Source organism: Sceloporus occidentalis, unplaced genomic scaffold (genome assembly GCF_023333645.1).
Source record: "Sceloporus occidentalis isolate IW3139 unplaced genomic scaffold, rSceOcc1.0.p SCAF_3, whole genome shotgun sequence".
Lineage (NCBI taxonomy): Eukaryota > Metazoa > Chordata > Lepidosauria > Squamata > Phrynosomatidae > Sceloporus > Sceloporus occidentalis.
This window is the reverse complement of record NW_028316983.1, coordinates 24731118-24758536: the sequence shown is the minus strand read 5'-3', so window position 1 is coordinate 24758536 and position 27419 is coordinate 24731118. Positions and strand designations below refer to the sequence as shown.

Here is a 27419-nt window from a genome sequence, read left to right as displayed (position 1 = left end):
TCAAGTACAGCTTCTAATATTAGAAATAATATATATCCATCATGACTAGCAACCTCTTGCAGATCTTATCCTCCATGAAATTCTCTAATCCCCTTTAAAAGCCATCTGCAAGTCAGCTTGCATGATATATAACATATACAGTATGCAGCTGAGCCTGTATTTATTTTCCTTTTTGCTTATAAGTAAATGTGCAAGGTCCATATCTGAGTTGGCGTCACTGTTCACACTGACAGAACTAAATAATGCTTGAAACACAAAAGACTGTGGAAATTTCAGTATATTGTTGTATATTGTGTGGGTCATGGGAGCAGTGGAAAATTCTTACTTGAGTCCTTTCTTCAAAGCTTCAAAGACTTTCTTCACTTGTTGAGGCTTGGGATCCCAGATGACTGTCCCTTTCTGGAGGGAAGGATACATCTTGGTGGATTTTACAGACATTTTAGACCTCGTAGAACCTTTGCTGAGAGACTTTCTGTAAGGATAATTTTTAAAAGAGACCACAGTAAAGCTAACTTGAAACATCAGCAGTCTTGGATTCACAAACCATGGATGTAAAAACTTAGAAATGAGTCCAGTTCCTAAATCTGTTCCTCTGTGTATTTACTCAGAAAATAAGTCCAAGTCCAGTGAAGCGTACTAACAAGTAAATGTTTATTGGACTGCACTGTGGAGGTAGAACTACTTGCTATTTTGGCACACATCTCCAAGGGATTAAGTAGTTCCATAAACAGTTACCCAGGTTTAGTCTTCTTCAGAAAGACTTCATGGGATGCTTATTGGCATATGTTTCAGTAGAGCATATAGACTTAGGCCCGTTACAGACGGGCACCCTAGGACGGACTCAGTCCATGCTAGGGTTAGAAAGGGGCGTCTCTTCCAGACACCCCTAACCCTAGCATGGACTGAGTCCATTCGAAATGGCGGCGGCCATTCCACACAGCCGCCGCCATCTTGACGTAGTGGACGCTCTGCGTCCGCACGTTGCGCCTCGGATGACGCCGCGAGTGTGCGACTAGCGCCTCGTGGCTTCACATCCGGGGCCCAGGAAGGAGCGCGATTTTTGTGCTCCTTCTTTGTTGTGTCCGGGAACCGCGCCGTTTGGCTGCTACGGTTCCAGATGCAGCAAGCGGCAGCAGACCGCCGCTTTTCGGTGGTCTGTAATCCGCCTTTGTATGGATGGGGGCATAGCGCTAACATTCTGAAAGACAGGCAAAGTCTACTATTCCTTCAGCAAATCCCCAGAAGGTCGCTTAGGATGCTTTTTTTAAATAATAATAATAATAATAATAATGTTACTTGTTACTACATATAAATTGTTAACTTCTTAGAATAAATATTACTCATTAAACAAACAAAAAAACTAACAATAGATTCAATACTGTTGGTTAGCTGCAACTAGACTAGACCCAATGCATCCAGTGTTGAAAGGTGAGTTATCACACAGGCAAATCCAACTGATTTAATGGCCCTGCTTTAGTTGAGACTAACAATAGGATTCAGCCCAAGGTTACCAGTTGCTTCATTATTCTGTAAAAGAACACTGTTATGCCCTTGTTATCCCCAAAAAGTAATGTAATGTTCTAACATTTAACATGTTCTATGTGAACTCTGCACCAGAGAAGCAGAGTTTGCCTTGTAGCAGAGTTTGCCTTGTAACCCTCAATGCAGTCTCAAATTGCCCTTACACAGGCTGCTGCCACACTACAGTAATAAAGCAGGCTGACACCACTTTAGCTTCCACGGCTCAATGCTATGGAATTCTAGGATTTGTAGTCTGGTGGGGGACCAGAGATCTCTGATAGGGAAGGCTAAATAGATCAACATTACAACTGTCAGAATGGCAGCATCCTTAAGAAAACTAAAATGAGATCAATGGGACTGAGCAAATACATCTAGGATTGGACTGTTATTCCCAAAGAAGCACTGAAATGTTTTTAGCAGAGTAACCTAATCAGAGCAGTGCTACATTAAAGGTATTTGAGGGTATTTAAATAGTGGGTGCCAACCACAGCTGCCTATGTTTTAGTGCTGGGCAATGAGAAGATTGCTGAGCACAGGCAGTGGGCTTCTCTGAGAACTGAGGCTGTTAGCATCTACTTGGTGATGTCAACTCTTGATACTAGTCCTGCTCTTGCACTTGTATTTATTCACACAACAGAGTACGAACAATGGCCCTGTATGAAGGCAGATCACTAATCCATTTAGTACCATATTAACTATACTAGGGATGGGAAACATGTGCCCTCCACTTATCATTGGACTGAATCTCTCATTAGCTATATTAGCTATTACTGATGAAAGCAGCAGTCCAATAACATCTGGAGGGCCACATGATCAGCACCCTGAGCTACAAAGACTGATAAAGGGACTGCAAAGTTCCAAGAAACACCCTTTTTCTATCTGAAACCTGAACCAGTATTGTCAATGACTAGGAATTATGGGAACTGTAGCCTGAAACATACGGAGGACAATATATAGTCCAACACTGAAACCACTACACCACGATGCCTGTAGTCTTCAGCATAACATACAGTCATCCCTCCATATCCACGGATTCTTTATTCACAGATTCAACCATCCACAGCTTGAAGATATTTTTAAATATAAATTTCAAAAAGCAAATCTTGATTTTGTTATTTTATACAGTATAAGGGACACCATTTTACTATGCCATTGTATATAATGGGACTTGAACATCCATGGATTTTGTTATCCAACGGGGGGTCCTGAAACCCCAGTGGTACCAAGTGCCTATTTTAGCACACAAGGAAAACTTTCCATCAGGTGTGAAGGACTGGAACTTGATACACACCATACAACAAAGAAAACCATTGCCAGGAATGAAAGTATTAGACATATATATGGAATTAATAGGGCACAGTAACAGTGTATATGTGTGTGCGTGTGTGCCTTCAAGTTGCCTGTCAATGTATCCATGAATTTCATGGATTCACAATCATAAGTTTCATAGGGTTTTCCTCTTTATTTCTTTGAGAAATGTTATCATTAGTCTAATCATGTGTATATCATTCATAAAATATGATCCTAAGCATGATTCCCCAGATGTTCTTTGTTTCCTATTAAAACATTAAGGATTGTGCTTTGATACAAAAAGGGCTTCTGTTGTTCTTACAACTTATGAAACTGCTTTATGCTGAAACAGGCCATCTAACCATATGTTGTCTACTCTGACTAGCAGCAGCTCTCCAGAGTATGTTACTCATGATCCTTCTAACCCCGTTACTCATGAGCCTTTCAGCTAGAGATGCCAAGAATCTCTTTGACCTAGGACATTATCTACAAATCAGATGCTCAGCACCATTCAAGTATACTCACTACTTCCCTCCGTAATCCTGAGAGACAAGTCATTAGTATTCCCATTTTATTTTTCAAACTCAAAATACAGATTGAAAGAGAAATGGGTTACTCAAGACCATCCACCATATTCATGGTTTAGTAGAGAAGCTGAACTCCAGTTTTCCACACTATTTTCACTGATACTATGATAGCTCTCTTGCTCTGAAAAGATAAAGATTACATAGCATTAAGAAATCAGTTCTAAACATATGTATGACATTTTCTTACATTCAGATTTACTCATGAGAAAACATATCCCTGCCCCAAGCACCAGTACTACACTGCCACAATCCTAGTATGGCAGCAAAGAGGCTGAGAAGTAATCCAGTAAAGTCCAAAACACATGGCAGAAATAATCCAGTTTCAGACTGCTGTAACTGCCCTGGCTAAATGTTAGGGAACACCGGGAACTATAGTTTTGTAAAACATGTAGCCTTCTCTGTAAGAGAGCTCTGGTGTCACAATAAACTGCAATTCCCTAGCACTGAGCCAGGGCAGTTAAAGTGGTGTCAAACTGGATTATTTCTGCAGTGTGTTTTAGACCTAAATTCCTGGTTGAAAATATCATTTTTGCTATGAACATAGTTTGCAAATATTTAACATTATTGGTCAATGCTACACCAACACTATTTGGGTGTGCAAACAGCTTAATTTGCAGTGTTATTCTAAGGACTGCAGAGATAATATATGTGAAGCATATATTATGATACTCACTTTCTTGAGAGAGAAAAACATAGAAGTCAGTAGATCCTACTTCTAATTAAACCTAATAGTATTGGACAATATTTGTTTTTAGAACAACAATTTTTTCTTAAAGTGAGACATTTTGCTTAACAGCATTGACATTTTACTCCCTTTTTCAAATCAGTCATTGTCTTGCTCTCATTATGTAAATAGTTAGTCATCTTATGTCTACATGATAAAAGGTAGGTCTTTATCCTCCCTATTAAACCAACCTTTTTTTCTCTTTCAAACCCAGGACAGAACAACCTGCATTATTTTTTAAAACCATTCTAAAGCACTGTTTTGGAACAACAAACATAAAAACCCACTGTGTATTCTTTGCATCACAGGATTCCCTGTGTAAACATAAAAAAACAACTACAGCCCTGAGCACTGCTCACCTGGCCTAAGATGAGCAAAGACAATTCAGGTAAGTCTTTAAATAAAATCTCTATCAAAGGTTTTTCCTAACTAGACTTTTCTTCTTCAACTCTGAATCATCTGTACCAGGGGTTTACAGACACTCTTCTTTAACTGTGTGTTTACTCTTTAGGTAAATTCTTCCCTCTTTAAAGGCAATCTGTTCTTCCCTGTTGTAATCAATTGCCTTTCTACCTCACCTGTTAGAAAGCAAATGCAGCAATAGACACACCTGGAGGACACAGGCTTAAATCCAATTAGTAATGAATGAAGGTTACACGTGTGTTTGATTTACCAAGATCTCATTGTTCTAGTATGTCTAGTCCAACTGGGGCTAGTAACTGGATTTTGACTATTGTCAAAATGACACCCTGTACTCCAGACTATAGATGGCATGTCCCAATTTTCAGGAAGAAACATTAGGATTTGCAGCCTCAGTTGTATGGAGCAGCCAAAGTACATGTATAATTTTCTGTCTCAAGATTGCAATGAATAAAACAGGTTCTGAATGTTCAAGATTGAAAACTTGTGCCCATTTACTTAAGAATCCCACCAAATTCAAGGCAAGAGTCAAATACTGAGTCTGGAAAAATGACTTTTTAGACTACTGCTTCCAGAATCCCCAGCTAACCTGAACATGGTAGTCCAAAATAGGAATTTTTACAAGATCTGCTTAAATCATTGTGCTGTAATCCTCTCTCCAAATCAGGGGCAGTTTCCATCAGTTTAATGGAATTTTCTTCTGAGTAGATACAGAAAGTCTAGACACACACAGACACACCTCAGACTGAATATAGTATTTCATTCATATCTTATAATGACCTCTAGCCCATTTAGTGAACTCAAGTCCAATTAATCTATTAGTTTTTAAGGTGTCAGCTGACCTATACAAGATAAACACAGCAAAATCCTTACTTTTGAGCTTACTTACAGCAGAGCTCATTGTCAAATGCTGCCAGATGCTCTAGTTTTTCTCCACCAGTAAGGTGCAAGAATCCCTTAATCACTTTGCTGGCTTTTCATGTACATTTTCCAGTGCTGCTACAGTACTAGTAATGATACACAGTGTGCCAAAGATGGTTATACAATCTATGTAATGGTAATGTGTTACTGACAGCTTCATTTTCAGATCCTTACCCTAATCACTCCCAACACTGCCATCTGCACACTCCTGATCTTTTCTATGAGTTCACCTCCAAGTCTCCAAGATTTAAATAAAATAAAAATAAAATTTTTATTTATATACCGCCCTTCCAAAGATCAGGGCGGTGAACAACATAATAAACAATACAATACATAAAAATACATCCAATCAAATTACATCAGTATAAAAACAATTTAAAAACCCCGTTAGCCAATCTTCTCGCCAGCAAAAGAGGAAGGGAAGCCAGCTGGAACTTCAATCGGGGAATGCAGCATGGAATAAGAAGGTTTTTAACTCCCTTCTGAATTGAGCCAGGGAGGAGGCCGAGCGGAGCTCTGTGGGCAGCGTGTTCCATAGGGCCGGGGCGGCGATGGAATATGTCTTCCTCGTAGTAGAGGTAAGCCTAGCCCCTGGAACCCTAAGTAATTGCTGCCCAGAAGTTCTGAGGGTGCGGGGCGGAATGTACGGGGAGAGGCGGTCCTTCAGGTATCCTGGGCCCAAGCCATTTAGGGCTTTATAGGTAATCACCAACACCTTATACTGTGCCCGGAAGCGAATAGGCAGCCAATGCAGGTCTTTTAGCACAGGTGTAATGTGGCTGACCCTGGAAGTACCAGTGATCAGCCTGGCTGCCGTATTCTGTATCATCTGTAGCTTCCGAGTTTGGTATAAGGGTTGCCCCATGTAGAGTGCATTGCAGAAATCCAGTCTCGAGGTTACCAGAGCATGTACCACTGTTTCAAGGTCCCTCTGGGCCAGGTATGGGCGCAGCTGGCGAATAAGCCGAAGCTGATAACAGGTGCTCCTGACCGTCGCGTTCACCTGAGCTGTCAGGTGAAGCGACGAGTCAAGAAGCACCCCCAGACTGCGCACGGAGTCCTTCACAGGAAGCGTGATCCCGTTCAGGACAGGTGGAACCACCGCCATTCCTGGACCAGGGGAACCTATCACAAGTACCTCCGTTTTCTCTGGATTCAGTCTGAGTCGGTTTTCCCTCATCCAGCCCATTACTGACTCTAGACAGGCCACGAGAGGAGAGACGCCATCCTCAGTCACTGCATCAGTCGGAGACATAGAGAAGACAATTTGGGTGTCATCAGCGTACTGATAACCCTGCGCCCCATGTCTCCGGATGATCTCTCCCAGCGGTTTCATGTAAATGTTAAATAGCATGGGAGACAAAATGGCTCCTTGGGGGACCCCAGTTGTAAGGGCCCTCCTGTCGGAGCACACGTCTCCCAGCTGCACCATCTGGAACCTCCCAGAGAGGTAGGACCGGAACCACTGTAGCGCAGTGCCCCCGATTCCCACCTCAACCAGGCGCTCCAGAAGGATACCATGGTCTATGGTATCGAAAGCCGCTGAGATGTCCAAGAGCACCAGCAGGGACACGCTTCCCCTGTCGATGCCCAGACGGAGATCATCGACCAAGGTGACCATGGCCGTCTCAACCCCGTAACCCGCCCGGAAGCCAGTTTGAAATGGGTCCAGATAATCCGTTTCATCCAAGATCGACTGAAGCTGGATTGCAACCGCCCTCTCGATCACCTTCCCCAAAAATGGCAGCAGCGAAACTGGCCGGTAATTATTATGTACCAGGGGCTCGAGGGAGGGCTTTTTTAATAAAGGTTTTACAATGGCCAATTTTAAATCAGTTGGAAACTGCCCTTCCCTCAAAGATGTGTTGATAATCCGGCGTAACAATAAAGTTACCGCCGGTCCCCCCTGAGCCGCTAGCCATGAGGGACAGGGATCGAGGGAGCAGGTTGTCTTCCGAACACTTCCGAGGATCTTGTCCACATCATCGGTACTTACCAACTCAAACCGATCCAGTTTAATGGAGTCCACGGAGGCTCTGGACGCCTCTACCCTAGGTTCTGCTCTAATGTCGGCGTTAAGACCTTCGCTTATCCGAGAGGTTTTATCCGCGAAGAAGTTATTAAACTGGTCACAGCAGGCCTTAGAAGGTTCAAGGATCTGGTTCAGGGCAGGAGGGAGCTGAGTTAGCTCCCTGACCACCCTGAACAACTCTGCTGGACGCGATTCCGCGGACGCGACACGAGCACCATAGAACGAGTTCTTAGCTGCTCGTATCGCCTCTCCGTAGTCCTCTAACAGTTGGGCTAGGAGAGCGTTGTCGTCTAAGCGAAGGTGTTTCCGCCAACGGTACTCTAGCCGTCGCAGTTCCCGCTTCCTTGCCCGGAGATCTTCCGTATACCAGGGCTTACGCTTGGAAGCGGGTCTGAGAGGGCACTTGGGAGCGATACTGTGTATAGCCCTAGAGAGACCGGTATTCCAAATACCAGTCAGGGCATCAACAGAGTCGCCGTCACTTCCAACCATGTATCCCTCTAGGGCTTCCTGGAACCTTTTGGGTTCCATCAGCCTTCGAGGGTGGACCATCCTAATAGGTCTACCACCCCCGGGGGGGATCTGGGTAAAGACCTTGATTTTTGCCTCCACCAAGAAATGATCCGTCCATGACAGGGGGGAAATGTTGGCTATTTCCGCCCACGGATTTTCCGCATCCGAACAGAAGACCAAATCAAGAGTATTGCCCGCAAAATGCGTAGGACCCGAAATCAGCTGGGACAGGCCCATGGCCGTCATGGTATCCATGAATTCCCGAGCCGCACCGGATGGAACATAGCTGGCCGTGAGGGAGATGTTGAAGTCGCCCAGGACAAGTAGCCTGGGCGTCTCCAGCATCAGCTCCGCGACCAACTGTGTCAGCTCGTTAAGGGAGTCCATTAGCGCACGGGGTGGCCGATACACCAATAGAATCCCCAGACTGTCCCTAGCCTTTAGGGTCAGGTAAATACACTCGATATAGGAAGTCTGTCGGATGTGGTTCCTGGTGAGAGACAAGGTGTTCCTATGTATCAAGGCCACACACACCCCGCCCACCTAACCTGGGCTGGTCCTTCACCGAGAACCCGGCAGGCAGGGCCTGAGCCCACACAGCGTCTCCTTCAAGCCCAAGCCAGGTCTCGGTAATGCAAGCCAGATCGCAATTATAGTCCTCCAACAGATCGTGGAGGATGTGGGACTTGTTGTTAATCGATCTGGCATTGCACAGGAGCAGCGACAGGGTTTGTGGCACGGTTGGAGTGACCTTCAGGTCCCTTAGGTTGGGAAGGGGACAGGAAGGAGAGATAGATATGACGCATTGATCTCGCCTTCCCCTGGAACGCAAGTCCCTTCTCCCACCGCCATACCTCCCCCTGCCCCACACTACCTCAATAGGAGCTCCGCTTGTATCGATGTTATCCCCTCCCTCCCCAGCCCATGCATCCCCCGCATCCATAACCTCCCCCCACCCTTCCCCGGCAATTGAAAGAGCAGGGGTTAGCCACTTTAGGCATCCCCTGCTCTAAGCTAACATCTACAGAGCCTCCCTGGATCCTGCAGAAACTGCACAACTGTAACGCTGCGAAGTCCTGGAGCAGTCCGTGGGCGGCCTCCCCGGGGCGGTGCGCTGCGCACCTCCGACACCCCAGAGAGAGCCGCCCAGCAGCAGCAGCGTGGCCCCTGGCCCAAAGTCCGGCGGGAGGGAGGCGTGGTGGAGGAGGAGTCCAGGCACTGGCTTTAAACGTGTCGCTGCCACCGACACGCCCCTCGCTCCGCCTTCCCCCCCGATGTCCCCCAGCTGGTCCTCCGGAGCCGCCTTGGAGCCGCAGCAAAAAAAAACAAGCAGGAGTCCTGCAGCAGTCCGTGGGCGGCCTGCCCGGGGCGGTGCGCAGCTGCGCACCTCCGACACCCCAGAGAGAGCCGCCCGGCAGCAGCAGCGTGGCCCCTGGCCCAAAGTCCGGCGGGAGGGAGGCGTGGTGGAGGAGGAGTCCAGGCACTGGCTTTAAACGTGTCGCTGCCACCGACACGCCCCTCGCTCCGCCTTCCCCCCAGATATCCCCCAGCTGGTCCTCCGGAGCCGCCTTGGAGCTGCAGCAAAAAAAACAAGCAGGAGTCCTGCAGCAGTCCGTGGGCGGCCTCCCCGGGGCGGTGCGCAGCTGCGCACCTCCGACACCCCAGAGAGAGCCGCCCAGCAGCAGCAGCGTGGCCCCTGGCCCAAAGTCAAATTCAGACCACATCAGCATTTATGTGGTAGGAATTTTTGCCCCAATGAATATCATTTTGTACAAAGAACTTCTTCTGTCATTTTGCTGCCCAGTTTGAAGAGGTCATTTTTAGATCAACAAGCTAAATTGCCCTAATCCAAGGGCTTTATCACACTGCCCCATTCTCGCCGTAATCACACTGATGACATATGCTTTGGGAGCATTCCCTACTGCATGTCCCTATGTTAGTGTAATTAGGCTGTTTCTGGTCCCTCATACTCTGAACCACATTACCATGCGATCCCAGAATTGCCATAGGAATAATTTACTGCACCTAAGGATTAGCACTATACCAGTGCTATTGGATCTTATTGACTTTTTTTTTTCATCAATGGCAAAGTGTGGGCTAATCACACTTCAAGGCCAAGGTAGTGACAAGAGGGAGCTGAAGTTGTGTGATCGGTTTGGCTAAAGGTGTTATTATCCAACTTGAATAGTGGTTTAAAAGCCACATGTGATGAAGTCCCAAGAAGGAAAAAAACATGCATGGAAGTCCATGGATAAATGGATAGATGGATGTCAGCCTCAATATATGGCAACCCTATGAATGAGAGACCTCCAAGTCCTCTGCTCAGGACCTGCAAACTCAGAGCTGTTGCTTACTTGATTGAATCAATCTACCTGCAATGTGGTCTTCCTCTTTCCTACTGACCACTTTAACAAGTATTATCATCTTTTCCATTAAGTCACATCAACTCATATATCTAGAGGATGACAGCTCTAGTTTAGACATCTTCTCCTCTAGTGAAAATTCAGATTTGATTTCCTGTAAAACCCACTCATTTGTCTTTTTAGCAGCTCATGGTACCTGTAGAACTCTCATTTAGCACCAGATTTCAAATGGCTTTTCTTCCTGTCAGTTTTCTTCATTGTTCAGCTGTCACACCCATACATAGAAACATGAAATACTATGGTATGAATGATTCTGATGTTGGTATTCATATTTACATAAATATACACCAGAATCCTACACCAACCTTTACTCAATGTAACTTTACCTATACTTACCTAAGTAGCAGAGGTGATAAAAAAAATCCTGTTAATGAATTGTAAAGATGCACCAGCACCAATGCACATCAGTGTATGATGCTAATCATGCACAATGCAAGTTCAGCACTTTACTGGCTTTGCTACATAATAACATAATATCAGCCTGCTATTGAGATGAGCCAGCCTAGTATAGTGGTTTGAGTGTTGGACTATAGTACTGGAGACAAGGATTTGATTCCTGGGTGACCTTGGGCGAGTCACATGCTCTCAGCCTCAGGGGAAGGCAATGACAAGCCTCATCTGAATAAATCTTGCCAAATAAAAAACACAATGGGCTTGCCTTAGGGTAGCTGTAAGTTGGAAATGACTTGAAGATGCACTTCAACAACAGCTCTTTGCTGGATATGGACTTTACAAAACTGACCAATTCTAATTCCTGCATACATAGGTTCACTTTCAAAGACACAACTTACATGCAGGATTCCGGCCATTGTATTTGGTATTTAAAGATGCTCTTATGCATCTGCATCATAGTGGCCTACCAGGCTCATTGAACTGGCTATGGAAATGGATGGGAAAATGTATGAACTAGATGGAAATAAGCATTTATTACCCTGTTGTGTTCTACTTAAGAAGGATTAGAATCAATTACTTTTGATGACAGTGTAAAAAGACAACTAATCAAAGAAATGAAAAGTCTTCTACAAAGACTGTGACCCCAATGAAGCCTTAAGGATGGTTTGCCTTATTGATTTAAGTTGGCTGAGGCATTTAATATTGTTTTGGCACATGGCCTGTATCTCTTGCAAAAAGTTAGAGCCCATGCAGTTTGACATCCATATAATAAACATTGCCTAAAATCAATGTATGAGTCATAAATAATAACAGCATCTGTTTTCTGGAAGCATTGGAGCCTAATTCTGATGCAAACTAAGCTGATGTTACAAGCTCCCCACACTCACCTCCCCAAGTACACAAAGACTTTATTGTGTATGTGTATACTTTTTAAATGCTTTACAGCTGAAAGTAACTGAATAACCTTCAGGGAAATGTAAGCTCACTTCTTTCATAGCATTCTTACCCTGCTGGAGGTGCTTTGGGCCTAGAAACAGCTGTTTGACTTCTTTCCCTGATCATGTCCTTCCCTGTAAGAACTCCCACTATGTACTTCAGGTTCCAATCTGTTTATTCAATTCACTACTTGATTTATTTTCTCCCCCCCTCCCCACTTTCAGAGCTATGTCTACCAGCAACTCATCACTCAAATGTCTTTTTTGGCAGTTGGCTAGCTGGATTTTGTGCAGATTTTAATGGATGTGGAAATCAACAGATATTAGAGGATGTGTGTGGGGGTGTGCAAAACAAGACCAGGAGACTACCTTCTTTCTCCCTATAAGAAGCCCATGGTCTAAGTAGGTATGTGTACCTTGTCCAACCACGAAGGATGTCCCTTATGTGAGATACAGAAATCTTGTCCCTTATACGACTGGCAGTGTCATTATTATAAGAGAAATCCCCTGTTTGAGAACTGGGAAGCTTCTCTTTTTTATAGACTGAATAAGATGCCCTTCATAATGACAGAAATGTGTGCATCATACAATTTATAAATATGGACAATATGCTCATTTTACAGAGGAACATGTGGCTAAGTTAACTGAAATCAATGATTTTGCTGGCTATTTAGATAAGGCAAAAACTTGTTCACAGATACTTCCTGGTTGCCAATCTTGCATGTCATGAATGTCAGTTGTTCTTTAGTGCTATTATGAAAACTGAGCAACATTACTTAACAGCTTGGGGTGAGGTACCCAACCCCATCTGGACGATAGCCTATCCTTTTTCTCCTCCTTGAATCTGTGTCATGATTTATATCTAAATCACAGGCAGAGCTTTTTCAGTTGTAGCCCCTGTTCCCAACCAATTATCAAACATTTTCCCCAAGGCAGTTTGATTGGAATTGTCTTTACTTTCTTGTAATATATCAATTAAACATGAACAGCTAATAAAAATACTATATTTAAAAAATTGCACTTGGAGGCACAAAAGCATGGACTGTCATGAGACCCATGCCCTTCTCCATGCTAATTCATACCCTTCAACTGTCTCAGTTTAGAAAGGATAGCCCTGATTAATATTCTGTTGTCCCCCTTTTTCAACTGTTAAAATGTTCTAATTTCTCTCTCCCCTTTGTCCTCAGCTTTCTTCAATTGCGGCAAAATGAATTCAAAGTGCAAAAATAGTTTGTTCTCAATTCAGCATGGAAGGTGGGGGGAGAATATTGCCCTTCTCCAAAGGCTCAGGCAAAAGCAAAGTGCTGCAGCCTTTTCAAGTTTGTGTTGGCTTCCATGTTAATAACTTTTATGATCTTGATCACACTCTTAATTTGCTTAGCCACACGTCCCAGTTTTCATCTATGAAATGCTAGAGAATATGCTACAGCTGCAAAGTTTGGTGAACTCTGGAGGACCTGCTGCTAAGTCAGTGTGAATAGGATCTGACTATAAGTGTGGTAAACGTTTATTAAGACACAGATGATTAATTTTAATAACTGCTTCAGATGCATGCTTCTCTGTACAATTCTCTGGCTTGCCATCTTGAAAGGCTAAGATGCAGGTCTTTGTATTATATGTGTCAGCTCACATTCCATTGCATTTTTATCAGTATAAACTAGGATTCAATGAAAGGACACAGAGGCCCAGTACGCGTGCCCATGACGGGCTAGGGTTGGTTGGGGGCGTGGCGTTGGTGCAGCTTCCAGACTCTTAGGACGCATGCATCATTAAACAGCATACCTCCAAAGTGACTCGAAGCAGCTTTATTTTGACTTGTCTGTATGGGGCCTAAGTTTCATTTCAGCCTGCTTCTATACTGGCTTTCAATTTTGTTACATGTCCAAAGATAAATTCATGCAATCCCCTCACCTTTTTTCCAATGTCTGGTTTTGTACATACATACATACATCTTTGCAGAGAAACATACAGTGGTACCCCGGGTTACGAAATTAATTCGTTCCGCCGCCGCTTTCGTAACCCGAAAACTTTCGCTAGCCGAAAAGCCCATAGGCGCTAATAGCGAAAGCCGCGATTCCGTGTGAAATCGCGCCGAAAAGCACCAAATTTTTGTTCGTAACCCGAAATAACCTTCGTAACCCGGAAATGTTTTTTTCAATGGATTTTTTTCGTAACCCGGAAATTTCGTAAGGCGGCGCATTCGTATCCCGGGGTACCACTGTATATAAATGAATGTAATAGAAGAAATACATACATTTTATGTGCATTTTCCCTAATGTGTGGATTTTGTGTTTTTCTAATGTACATATTTTGATACTTTTTAACTGTGAGAACTGTGGAACAAAATTCTGAGAAGTGGAAAAACTGAAAAGACAGCTGTGACCCAGAAAAAGAAAATGGAAAGTGTGATAAATATAGTGAAGAATAAAGCTGGGACGGTGTATAGATTGATGAAAGAACAAATACAATTTTTTGAAGAATTTTATAAAGATTTATATCAAGCAGGAAAAAATCCATTAGACCAAATAGAAAAGTATGTAGAAAAAAGTTGGGAACAAATATTAAAGGAAAAAGATCAGGAATTATTGGAAAACCCCATTGAAAAGGCAGAGATAATAGAAGTAATTAAGAAATTTAAAAATGGGAAAACTCCAGGACTGGATGGTTTGGGACCTGAATATTATAAGGTGTTTGAAAAAATATTAGTTCCAAAATTGTTAGAGTTATAGACTGGAATAATAAATGGAGAGAAAATTCCAGCATCATGGCAGCAATCATTAGTAATATTAATACCAAAAATAGATAAATATTTAACAGATCCAGGGTCATATAGACCTATATCATTAATAAATCAGGATGCAAAGATATTAACAGCAATAATAGCAAATAGAATGAATAAATGTGTGTATAAATATATAGGGAAAGATCAATGTGGATTTGTGAAAGGAAGACAAATGTCGAATTTAGTAGGTAGAATTTTGAGTAAATATACATGTGATGGTGATAACAAAATCCAAAGCAGGGATCTTGGCATTAGATATATTTAAAGCATTTGACTGTGTGGAATGGCCAACATTAAAAATAATTATGAAAAAGTTTTGTATGGGGGGAAAATAAAGGGATTAATAGATTAATTATATTGTAATAATTCAATTAAAGTAATAGTAAATGATGGAATGACAAATGAAATAAAAGTAATGAGAGGTACAAGACAAGGATGCCCACTTTCACCAATATTACTTGCAATGGTGATAGAAATGCTAGCAAATGTTATAAGGAAGGATAAATGTTTGGAAGGAATAGGACTCGGGGGAAAACATAAAATTAGTTTATTTGCTGATGATACTTTATTAGAGATTTAAAAGAAAAAATGGGGAAAATAAAAGAACATTTGAACTTAATTTGGTGAGATGACAGGAGTTCAGATTAATTGGAACAAATCAGAAATGATGTTATTTAATTATACAAAAGAAGAAGAATTAGAGTTTGCAAAACAAAAAGATTTAGAGAGAAGAATAAAAAGTAATATAAAATATTTAGGAATAAATATTGCGAAGGAGCTAAACAAAATGGAAGGGAAAATTTGATTGTACTACAGAAAGAAATTGAAAAAAAATTGGTAGAAAATAACGAAATCAAATTATCATGATTTGGAAGAATTGCACTAGTTAAAATGAAATCTTGCCAAAATTAAAAAATTTATTCAGAATGATACCATTAAAAATATCAGAAGTTGAATCAAATAAGTTGCAACAGTTATTAATTGTATACTGTAATGGAGGAAAAAGAACTAGAGTAAATAAACAATTTTGGTATAGATCCCAGGGAATGGGAGGGTTAGGCCTCCCAAATATAAAGGGATATAATGAGGCCAATCAATTAAGAGATGTAATAGAAGGTATGTTAGGTATATCAGATTTGGATTGGTTAGACACAGGAAAAGAAAAAATACATATGGAAACAGGGAATAATTCTTTAAAGAATATAGTAGGAAAGAAATTAAGGAAATTGAAAACCCATTTATGGAAAATATACTACGAATATGGAACAAATATAAAAAAGGATTATTGTTGGAGAGGATGTAATGAACTAGGATCATATATAAATATGTTGTGGCAATGTACATATATTAAAAATTGGGAAATAGTAATATTAGAAATAGAAAATATTATCAATATAAAAATCGATAGAAAACCAAATATAGTATTGTTATCACTACATAATGATGTAGAAAGGAAAAAAGAAGAAAGAAATCTTGTAACAAACTTGCTTACAGCAGCAAGATTAACTATAGCAAGAAGTTGGAAAATGAAAATAAAGATGGAACTGGAGGATTGGTATAAAGAAGTTTGGCAAATAGCGATTAATGATAAATTAACATGTAAATTGAAAATGAAAAAAGGATTATGGAAAAGAAATTATTTTGATGAAATATGCAAAAATTTATTGAAAAAGTATTAAGAAAAGAATGAATTAAAATTTTGGTTGGAGTATATGGATGGGAATGGCTCCGGGGAAGGAGTGCACTGAGGTGATATTTAGTATAAAATAAGTAAAGTGTAAAAGCATATATTTGTATGAAGAATGTGTTATAATTTGTATTGTAAAATTTAAAAATACTAATAAATACTAATTTAAAAAAAGACAGCTGCAACCTAGTTCACATAGTTATTCAAGGAGTGTGAATTAGGTTGGTTCATATCAAACACCAATCAAACAAATTTCTCCCCATCTGTATTATTAGATAAGACCCTCAATTGTAAAGATATATCATGAAATATCAAAAGTCAGAATCATGCATGACACAGTATTTCTTTTTTCTACATAGGGCTGAGAAAGCTGGATAATGAAGCTGGTTTAGATCTTACTTGTCTGGCAGATCTTTTGCAGTAGTTGCAGGGGGTCAGACTTCTTCTCCTGTTCCCTTATCTGTTGGAGTTCCCCAGGGCTCTGTTCTGGGTTCCCTTCTGTTTTCTCTCAACACACTGTCCTTAGGTAAACTCATTAGCTCTTTTGGTTTTTCCTACCATCTGTATGCCGATGACACCCAGCTGTATCTTTCTGCCCCTGACCTTTCTCCAAGGCTTGAACAGCAAGTCTCGTCTTGCCTTACAGCTGTCTCACAGTGGATGCGCCATCGGCGTTTGAAGCTCAACATGTCCAAGACGGAGCTTCTTGTCTTTCCTCCTAAGTCCACCCTTCAACACTCCTTTTCTGTCTCTGTGAACAACATTTCCATTCAACCAGTCCAGCAAGCCCGCAGTCTTGGCTTTATCTTTGACTCTTCTCTGTCATGTATCCCTCAGATCCAGACCACAGCCAAGGCTTGTCGATTCTTTTTGTACAATATTGCCAAAATCCGACCATATCTCTCCACCTCTACTGCCAAGATCCTGGTCCATGCCCTAGTGATCTCACGACTTGATTACTGTAATGTCCTCCTGGCTGGGCTTCCTCTTTCTCACCTACATCCTTTAATCTCTGTCCAGCATTCAGCTGCACGCATTATCACTTCCACCCACCGCTCTGACCACATCTCTCCTGTGTTGGCATCCCTTCACTGGCTCCCTCTCCCGTTCCGCATTCAGTATAAGCTCCTGCTGTTGACATTCAAAGCCCTCCATGGACTGGCCCCTCCTTACTTATCAGACCTTCTTTCTCCTCACCTTCCCACCAGGGCCCTCCGTTCTGGTAGTCAAGGTCTGCTGTCCCAGCCCAGGATTTCCTCTGCCCCATCCCGGATTCGCCCCTTTTCACTTGCTGCCCCTCACTCCTGGAACCTTCTTCCTCCACAAGCAAGAGTCATCACTTCTTTAACCAGCTTCAAAACGGAGTTGAAAACCATCCTGTTCAGAGTAGCCTTCCCAGGCATCGCATAATTGTCGCTTACTATCTGATGTTCTGTTGTTGACTGTTTATCGATCCACTTCCTGTATTGCTCTGTACTGTATATGTATTATCCTACTTGTGAGTATGTATTTTCCCTGGATAATGATTAACCTTCCATTTTGAAGCCAAGCCCTCCCTCCTGTCCATCTGCCTTGGTCCAGGCCTCGGAGGTTGAGAGGAACTGCTGGACCTCTTACCCTTTCCCGTCACCACTCCCTTCTCCTTCTGTGTCATGTCTTTTTAGATTGTAAGCCTGAGGGCAGGGAACCGTCTAACTAAAAAGATTGCATGTACAGCACTGTGTAAATTTACAGCGCTTCATAAATAAAGGTTAATAATAATAATAATAATAATAATAATAGTGACCAAAAAAAAAAATCAACTTATTTGAAATGTGGTGCTAGTGAAGAGTTTTACAGATACTGTGGACTGCCAAGAAGACAAAATACAGTGGGCCTGCTATATTGGTGGGCTAACAATCCGCAGACTGGAGCACCTGTGGATTTCCTCACCCCATATTAGCTAATGGCAGTGTGTTCCCATGGGTTCATATACATTGCCATCTTTAGACTAACATGATGTTGAGCTCCCCTATAGCTTCCCTGTCTGAAGCCCCCCCCCCAGCAACTAAACCCCCACAAATGGGAAGGTCCCACTGTAAATGGGTCTGCCAGCAAATCAAGTCCAAATGCTCCCTGCACACGTGTGGTTTGTAAAGTAAATGCTCAGTAAAGTAAAGTAAATGCTCAATAAAGTAAAAAGAAGTATGAAAAGAGGAAGAGTGCATTATAGGTGGATTTGCTCAGTGAAGGAAGTCATGTCCCTGAGTTTGCAATGCAGGTCTCCCATTATTAGGGTCACAACAAACTGAAGCTATTTTGATGGCACATGTCTTTTCTTTGAATGTCATAGTTTAAACAATTAAGTGGGGCTACAGTCCAGTGGAAGAACATATGCTTTGCTCAAAACTAGTCCCAGGTTCAAAAGACAGGGCTGAGAAAGGCCACTGCCTGAAATCCTGGAGAGTTATCACCATTCAGTGTAGGTCAGGGTTGCATCCATTCTGGATGGTCATCAAAGGCAGCAAAAGAGAAATGACAGAGGGGTTTGAAGAATCAGAAAGCTTCAGGATGATGGAGCTAGCAGGTGCCAGAACTGGAAAAGTGAAAGTTATGGGCAAGAATGTAACAGAAATTAATATAGTTTATATTAGTATGTTTTATATTATAGTTTAGATAAATTGTGATTTCCATTCTGGAAAGACAGAATCCACTGAAGGCTCAAGCAGATGTAGGTATGGCAGACTAAAGAAGAGGGAGAAGACAATTTTGTTGGTTGGTAAGTAGGGTTGCAAAGTCAGGACTATCCCAGGCCCTGGGATTCCAAAACCTGAGACTTAGGAACGATCCCTTGTGATGTCACAGGGAGTGAGCATTGGCTGATGTTACAAGAGGAAGATCCGGATGTCATTAGGTGTGAGACATTAAGCATCAATCACAGCTGTGCAGAAGATGCCTCTCAAATAAAACATCAAATTTTACAAATTGGGAAAGACAGTGCTCGAGACTCCTCACTCTGAGGACTGGAGACAGGGGTCCAAGGCCTGACATTTGGGAACTCTATTGGCAAATTATTTTATTGACTGTACCCCACACTGACATCTGTTGATGGATGTGTTAGAAATGAATAAAACTGGGCAGATTTTAGTCCTAGATCAAGATCTCCAAAAGCCAAGGAAAGTACACGACATAGATGGCTTATTGACTTGTCTCAACTTTTATACTCCTTTTATAGTCCCTGTCCCTATAGGATCCACCCTCTTGCTAAGGAAGACCCAGGTGTAAAGACACAGCCATCAGGTATAGAATACATTAGTCAGTTTCCTCTCTGTAAATTCATACAAAGCTGTATTAAATAGGACTACTGTAGGTACAAGTTGAATCTCCCTTGTTTGAAATGTTTGGGACTAAAAGTGTTTTGGATTTCAAAGTTTTTCGTAGTTTGGAATATTTGCATAGAGATGGAACCTAGGTCTGAACATGAAATTCATTTATGTTTTGTATAGACATTATACACATAGCCTGAAGGTAATTTTATACACAATATTTTTAATAATTTTATACTTGAAACAAAATTTATGTACATTGAACCATAAGAAAGCAAAAGTATCACTCTGTCAGCCACCCATGTGGACAATTTTGGATTCTGGAATATTTTGGAATTTGGAATTCTGGATAAGGGAGACTCAGCCTGGGCTAGATTTGCATACCTGCATATTTTCCCCTACCTATAAGGGAGAACAGTTTGAGAGATGTCTACACCCCACCCCCAAAAAGTGATAAGAGAAAGAATTAACTTCCTTTCCTCAACTCCAGGATGCCTAATACAAATGAGCTGAGGTTGCCACTAACTTTTAAAATTGATGAATTAAAATGAAATGAAAAAATAATTGATTCTGACATGGACTTATGATCCCTCATTTCATCTGGCTCTAATCCATGAAAAATATATCACCTGGAGGAACAGAAATGGAAAAGGAATTCATGGGCTATCAGTGCACAACTCACGTTAACTTTCGGTTGTGGGCGTTGCTGAATCCAGCAAAGGAACAGCTCCTGCTTATTCGTCCCCCATCAGAAGGGGAGACAAACGTCAGTTTCATTGACATGATTCCTGGATAACAGGTCTGCAGCTCTAGAAAGGAAAGGAAAGGAAAAAGATATTACATTAATTGCTTTAGAGAAGGATATGTCGCTTTAAATATGAAAGTTTAGGCTATGACAAAAATGTTGTATTAACTCTCTCCAGAATGGCTGCAATAATAGCCTCCATTTGATATGATACATCAAGTCTTATTCTTATTCATTTTTTAAAATTTTATGTATATCCCTCCTTTTCTCTCAAAACTACAGGTATGACTTAGGAGAGCTTACAAAATAAAGCAAATGCAACATAGAGAAAACATACAAAAGGCAACATTGGAAATAGAATTAAGAACATTAAAAACAGGGGGGGGGAGAGGTTTCAATACAATTTTTATTAATGCTTAAGCCAAAAGCCATTCGCATGATTAAAATGTAAAACCGATGACAGAAATTCAGAATTATAAAATGCTCCATCAAATAACTAACAACCAATTTTTTTTCTTGAGATTTACAGCTTTATTTAATATTTCAAAATATTCCAAATTCCAAAATATTCTGAGTATTTATATCGAATAGACAGTATCATCTTCATTATACAAAACCAATCAGAGGTACAGGCATATGATCAGTAGATATGGTACAACCTTGCTCAGTCTTACTATATGTATTTATCATATTGTTCTCTGTTACATTTAATACATTTAAGCATAATAAAATTCCAGAGAATTAAATAAAACAACATTAAAAACAACTTCAAAGTTTAGATAAGATCATCCCCATGACAATCAACTGCAATGTCCACTATAACTCTTGCCCGAATTTTGATTGCTGCTGAGGCAAACAGTGAAACCTTATAAGTTACCTTAAAATCAATATCAGACAGGAGATAAAAAAATCTTTTCAGAAGTGGTATTAGACTGTAAATTGGATAGAATAGATCCCATAACGTTAGTTCTTGGATCAGTATATAGTGAGCAAAAAAACAGATAATGAGGCAAATCCTCGATTTCTGGAGCACCACAAATACATAAACGGGAATTCTTAGGTGTGTGTGAATATCTGCCATCGATCATGGCTGAAGGCACTATTTGAAAATGAAGAGCTGTAAAAGCCTGCCTAAGCTTTGGAAATGTAATCTTCCCTAGGTAAAAAGCCATCTGAATTAAAAACAGTTTAAAACACGCACTTGTTAATAAAAAGCAATCTTAAAACAAATTCATCAGGTTGCCATAAGTCAAAGGTGACTAGAGGTCATATACACAAACGCAATAATGAAAGCATTTTCATTATTTTTTTAAACAAATTGGTTCTCAACAGTCTATTGAAACAAAAAAAGTATCTATTTGCCAATTAAAGAACAGCAAGAAGGGGACCAGTTTAGTCATCCTAGGAAAGGAATTTCAGAGAATTCACTCCATGCATCTGCGAAAGTATACCATGTCTGCAAAAGCTTATGCTACGACTTCTTTCACACAGTTAGTTTCAAAGATGCTACAAGATCCTTTTGCATGCCGAATTGCTGTTATTTCAGACTAACATGGCTAGGCATTTCCTGGTTTTCTCAAGTTTAACTCTAGTTTAAATCCTGTTTGCCCACTAGTGTGATAAAGCAGACTGTCTCTGAATTCTATAAACTACTTCGCTTTAAAAAAAAGGCCAGGTCTGGGGTAGGTGGCACACATAGCATCTTGTAGCCCAACTGCCTGGTGGCCCAAGAGCCAGGTCTTCCCAGATTAATGTGTCTACAGGCCTGAATCAGACCATTATTGTGAAGCCCACTAGGAAAGAGCTTACCGATAACCTGATACCTGATCCTTTGAGCAGGGATATCTAAAACAGATTTTCCACTTGCACAGATTCCTGCCAAGACACCTCACACTAAAAAATAAAAAGTCTTAACAGAGGAGCCCTGGTGGAGCAGTGGTTAAATGCCTGTACTGCAGCCACTCACTCAAAACCACAAGGTTGCGAGTTCAAGACCAGCAAAAAGGGCTCAAGCTTGCATCCTTCCAAGGTCGCTAAAATGAATACCCAGATTGTTGGAGGCAAATTAGCTTACAGTTGTAAACCGCTTAGACACTGCTTAGGTGGTATGAAGCGGTATATAAATGAAGCTTATTTGTTTGTTTGTTTAACAGTACTAAGTGTGCTTTACTCCATGCTTCTACTCTGTATCACTGGCAGTTGTCCATAGGACCCAGTTGGTCTTAGCTACTATGCAGAAATAATTCATTTACAAATCTATCTTAGTTCCACACTAAAGTTATGTATACATTCATGCAACATCTGCAGCTAGATTCCTACTTCTCAAATGCTGAATTTCCCTGAATTCTCTGAAAATATCTAAAATTTCTTCAACAGTTTCTGTATGTTTGTGCTGTGTATATCTATCACCCTTTCAACTGCACAATTTTCCCAATTATAGATTTTGTGTCCGACTGCATGTTTTCCTTTGCCTTTGGATCAGAAATGCTGAGGACTGGATCTGACAGTGTCTATATGCAAACCATATGCTCCATCACTGAAATATGGCCCAGGCTACAACATAAACCATTCTGGGTAAAACTTGCATTCTACATTATAGCCACATTGTACAGTGCCATCATTATTACCAACACTGCTGTTTTTATTATATATGACCTGGTTTTCATAATCTGTCCTGCAATGGGGACATGCAGATCTTTGCTTCATACATGAAAGTGAAGAATTTTAAAATGTCCTTCTAACCCAGCAAGATTATAGGAATGTTTGCACATTTTTAATTATTTTTCACATTTCAGGATTTTTCTGTGAAAAATTTATTTACACCGCAAAATTCGACCCAAGAAAAAAAACATAGGAGGGAGCAACAGACAATGCACTGAACTCTGATATATCAAAGGAATAATATGTCCATGGAATAAAACTACCACTTTAACATGTGTGTAATAATAAATTGTTTATATACAGCAACCACACAGTTGTAATTCCAAAAAACACTGAATACACATACAAGGTTCTATAGAGAGCAGTGCATCCCCAGCTGAGTCCATATATTTCTTAAGGTCCAGACAAACTCTTTTGAAGTGAAAAGGTTTCTGTTACTGGAGCCTGGCAGGTAGTTCCACAATTGGTAAATTAGTGCTCTCTCTGATCTTCCCAGCTCTGATGCCAAGACTAATTGCCAGAAGTCATTGATTAAGGTCCCCACTGAGATAGTTGCAACAATACAGCATGCTAATAGCAAAAACTGTTGAAAGAGAATGAAAAGCAATGCTGGTGGGAAAGTGAATAAAAATGGTAGCAGAAAAAGTAAATGAATACCAATAGTAGTGGAAAGATTACTACCTCTGGGTTTTTTAAAAGCTGTTTTGATATATCTTCCTCAGTTATGGTGAAGTGTGTGTGTGTGTGTGTGTGTGTGTTGTATTGTATCTCGCTCTTTTCCCAGGACTGGGACTCAGAGTGGCTTCACAGCATTAAAAACAGTACAATTTAAAACATTAAAAAAAAGACACGTACATTAAAAAGAATTGTTAAACTGGTCCAACATCCCAGCCTGTCCTTATAGCAATTTCTTAAATGCCTGTGTGAACAGGTAGGTCTTCACCTGCCAGCGGAGGGCTATCAAGGAAGGAGCCGTTCTGATCTCCCTGGGCAGGGAGTTCCAGAGTCTAGGGGCAGCCACTGAGAAGGCCCTCTCTTGCGTCCCCACCAACTGTGTTTGTGATGGTGTTGGGACAGAGAGAAGGCTTCTCCAGAGGATCTTAGTGTCCGGGCTGGTTCATACCAGGGGAAACGGTCTGCCGAATAGTATGGACTTGAGCCATGTAGGGCTTTATAGGTAATAACCAGCACCTTGAATTGTGCCCGGAAACAAACTGGCAGCCAATGAAGCTGTTTCAACAGGGGCGTTGTATGGTCTCTATAATCTGCCCCTGTTAACAGCTCTTTAAACCAGCTGAATTTTCTGAACACTTTTCAAAGGCAGCCCCATGTAGAGCCCATTACAGTAGTCCGAACAGGATGTAACCAAGGCATATATATCCCAGATCAGTCTAGACTCCAGAATTCAATCGGCAAGATGCTGCTTTTTTCACAAATTTTCCCAAAAAACTCTCTTAGAAATAAACGCCTCCCCATTAGGTATTCTGAGTCTTTTAATTTACCAGTTGTGGAACTTCCTGCCAGCCTCCACTAACAGAAACCTTTTCACTACAACAGAATTTGTCAGGAGCTGAAAAAATATATGGATTCAATATGGGATGCGCTGCTGTCTATTGAACCTTATATGTGTATTCAGTGTTTTTCAGAATTACAACTATGTGGTCATTGTATATAAATGATTTATTATTATACGCATGTTAAAATTGTAGTTTTATTCCATTCACATATTATTCCTTTGATATTTCACAGTTCAGTGCACTATCTGTTGCTCCCTCCTTTTTGTGTGTATGTGTTATTTGTGAAACCCTCCTGTTGTGTTTGTACTATCTGGGGACTAAAAACCTACATCACAGTTGTATAGGATACATCCCCACATGTGAAGCTCCTCATTAATTGTGCTTTGCAATGGCACTGCATGTGTAATGCATTTCTGCAATATTGAACTGAATGCAGATGTTCTGCTTTGGACAAAATGTTCAACATTCCCATAGGAAAACTTACCCCAACAAGATTCTGGAGAGCATTTTTTGTGTTGCGGGGGGGGGGGGAGAGCCAACAAACTGAAAACAACAAAAAGGTACTGGTGTTTTTTCTCAATATTTGGAGAACACTTAGTTGACAAAAACTGTGAATATTCTTTACATCTTATCTACTACACACTCTTCAACTGTCCCAGTTGCAGGAGGACAGTTCTTGATTAATCCTCTCTCATCCCACTTTCCTAGCTTCTTTTTAAATGCTCCAGTTTCAACCTCCTTCTTCTCCTTCTCTTTGTCTTCTGCTTATTACAACTGCTGCACACCAAATGTTAAAAATGCTAAAAATAGTTTGTCCTCATTTAACTCAGCAAAAGGGAGAGGAAGGGTGGTTGAATCTTGCCCTTCCCAGTAGGGTTAGGCAAAAGTGAACTGCTGCAGCATATTCTAGCTTGCATGCTCTTCCTCATTAATAACTTTTGCCATTTTGACCACACTCTTATAATGCTTTGTTCCAGTTTTCATCTGCGACTTGCTGGAAATTAAGTTATCACCTAAATGCTGTTCATTCTACGCATCAACACAGCTGTTGTTACTGCCAGAACACAAACATCACTCTTGGAGCAGGTCTCATTTCTGGGCAAATATTCAGCTCCTGGAAGCTAGTAAGTATCCCTAGCAAAACAGAAGTGCCTGCCTCTCTTACAACTTTCAGTCAATGGCCCAGCTGTCAAGGGAAGAAAGAGATGAAGTCAGACTATTCATTGCTCCCCCCCCCCCTTTCCTGTAGCCTATCCGCCTGGCAGTGCTTTGAATAAAGCTGTAACTGGATCCATGCACACTAGGTTGCACAGGCTGCCACTGAAATTACACAGGGCTCTTGTTTATTTTTTCCAGAAGTTGCCCTTTATACCTTTACCACATCAGGACTGCACCCAATCACAGCCACTGGTAGCTTTTGCTCCAAAAGCACAACATACATGAATCTAAAACTCAGGCCATGTTAGCTTCTCCCAACTCACTTGATTTCCTTTGGCTTAATTTTCTGTTTCACATCATCACTCAGTCCCTTTTGTTCCTTGGGGGAAATCTGCCTTCCCGGGGTCGTGTGTGCATTGAATTTAGACCGTGGAGCTCCCATCTCACAAAATTCAACAGACATATAAAGTCAGTCTAAGCACTGAAGAGGAGGCAACAAAGAATCCCCCACACAGACACACAAGCAAGCAGCTGTAATGCAAACACCAGAGCCACAAACTTGCCATTTGAACAACAACAAAAAAAATCTGAAGAGTTACCCAGATCACTGTCATTCATTCAGACAAAACTCCCACTCACATCCAGAACAGGATTTCTCTAAGGGAGCCTGATTTGTATCAAGAGCCTGGCAAGGGGAGTAAAAGGCAGAGACTGAAAATGTTCCCCTTTTTATGGATTTTCCAGATCCATCAATGAGCATTCCCAATGGCCACCACAGCCTGGTGATACTGGATGTTGTCATGCAAAAAAAGAGGAACTTTTCAAAGCTCTAGAAGGTCAGAGATATTTACACCAGTGAAGAGATCTAGGACATCAATCCTGGAAGCCAGGTGGAGAGCATCTGGATAAAAATTAAAGGGGAGGGAAACAACAGGGATGTTATTGTGGGAGTCTACTACAGACCTCCAAGTCAGACAGAGGAATTGGATGATACCTTTCTAGAACAGATGACTACACACTCAGAAAGGAGAGATGTAGTAGTGATGGGTGACTTCAACTATCCTGATATTTGCTGGAATTCAAACTCAGTCAAATCCTCAAGGTCTAGCAAATTCCTCAGTTGCCTTGAAAACAATTTCATTGTCCAAAAGGTGAAGAGGCAACAAGGGGGTCAGCTGTTTTAGATCTATCTTAACCAACAAGGAAGACTTGTTAATGGGGTGCAAGCAGTGGGATCCTTAGGTGGAAGTGACCATGTTCTCCTGGAGTTTGTTATACAGTGGAAAGGAGAAACCAGGCATAGTCAGACACGCATTCTAGACTTTAGGAGAGCGGATTTCAGTAAACTTAGGCCCTGAACAAACGGGCATCCAAGTATGTACTCTGTACGTACTAGGGTTGCCTAGGGGCGTCTCTTTTAGACACCCGCAACCTTAGTACGTAGAGTACGTACAAAATGGCAGCGCCCTGTTCACATGGGCGCTGCCATTTTGACATAACAGACGTCTAACATCCACACGTCACAGCACCAGGTGACGTTGCGAGTGCGCCAAAGCTGATTCTTTTTCCGCCGCCGGGAAGCCCCGCCATTTGGAGGCTGAGGCTTCCCACCGGCGGAAATGGCGGCGGTGGCAGACCGCCCTTTTTGGGCGGTCTGTATCCCATCTTAGAGAAGTATTGAGGGTGATCCCGTGGTCAAAAATACTAAAAGAGAAGGGAGTTCAGGACGGATGGGAGTTTCTCAAAAGGGAGATACTGAAGGCACAATTTCAAAGAGTTCCAGTGAGAAAGAAAAATGGGAGGTA

General features: G+C 41.5%; 1 protein-coding gene across 4 annotated transcripts in view; it reads right to left on the bottom strand.

Annotated features, from left to right (window-relative positions):
- RIPOR3 (RIPOR family member 3) overlaps nt 1-27419 on the bottom strand; it is a 148264-nt gene that overhangs the window by 57357 nt on the left and 63488 nt on the right. For 2 of the 4 annotated variants that reach the window (XM_089513833.1, XM_089513834.1), the window contains 2 exons: nt 20216-20342; nt 326-472 (listed from right to left, as the gene is read on the bottom strand). In XM_089513833.1, the coding sequence (XP_089369959.1) occupies nt 326-472; nt 20216-20316 (248 nt within the window). In that variant the 5' untranslated portion in view covers nt 20317-20342. Of the gene's footprint in view, nt 1-325; nt 473-3336; nt 3520-20215; nt 20343-27419 lie in introns of those variants that run through there. The other 2 variants (XM_089513835.1, XM_089513836.1) reach the window with 2 other exon arrangements.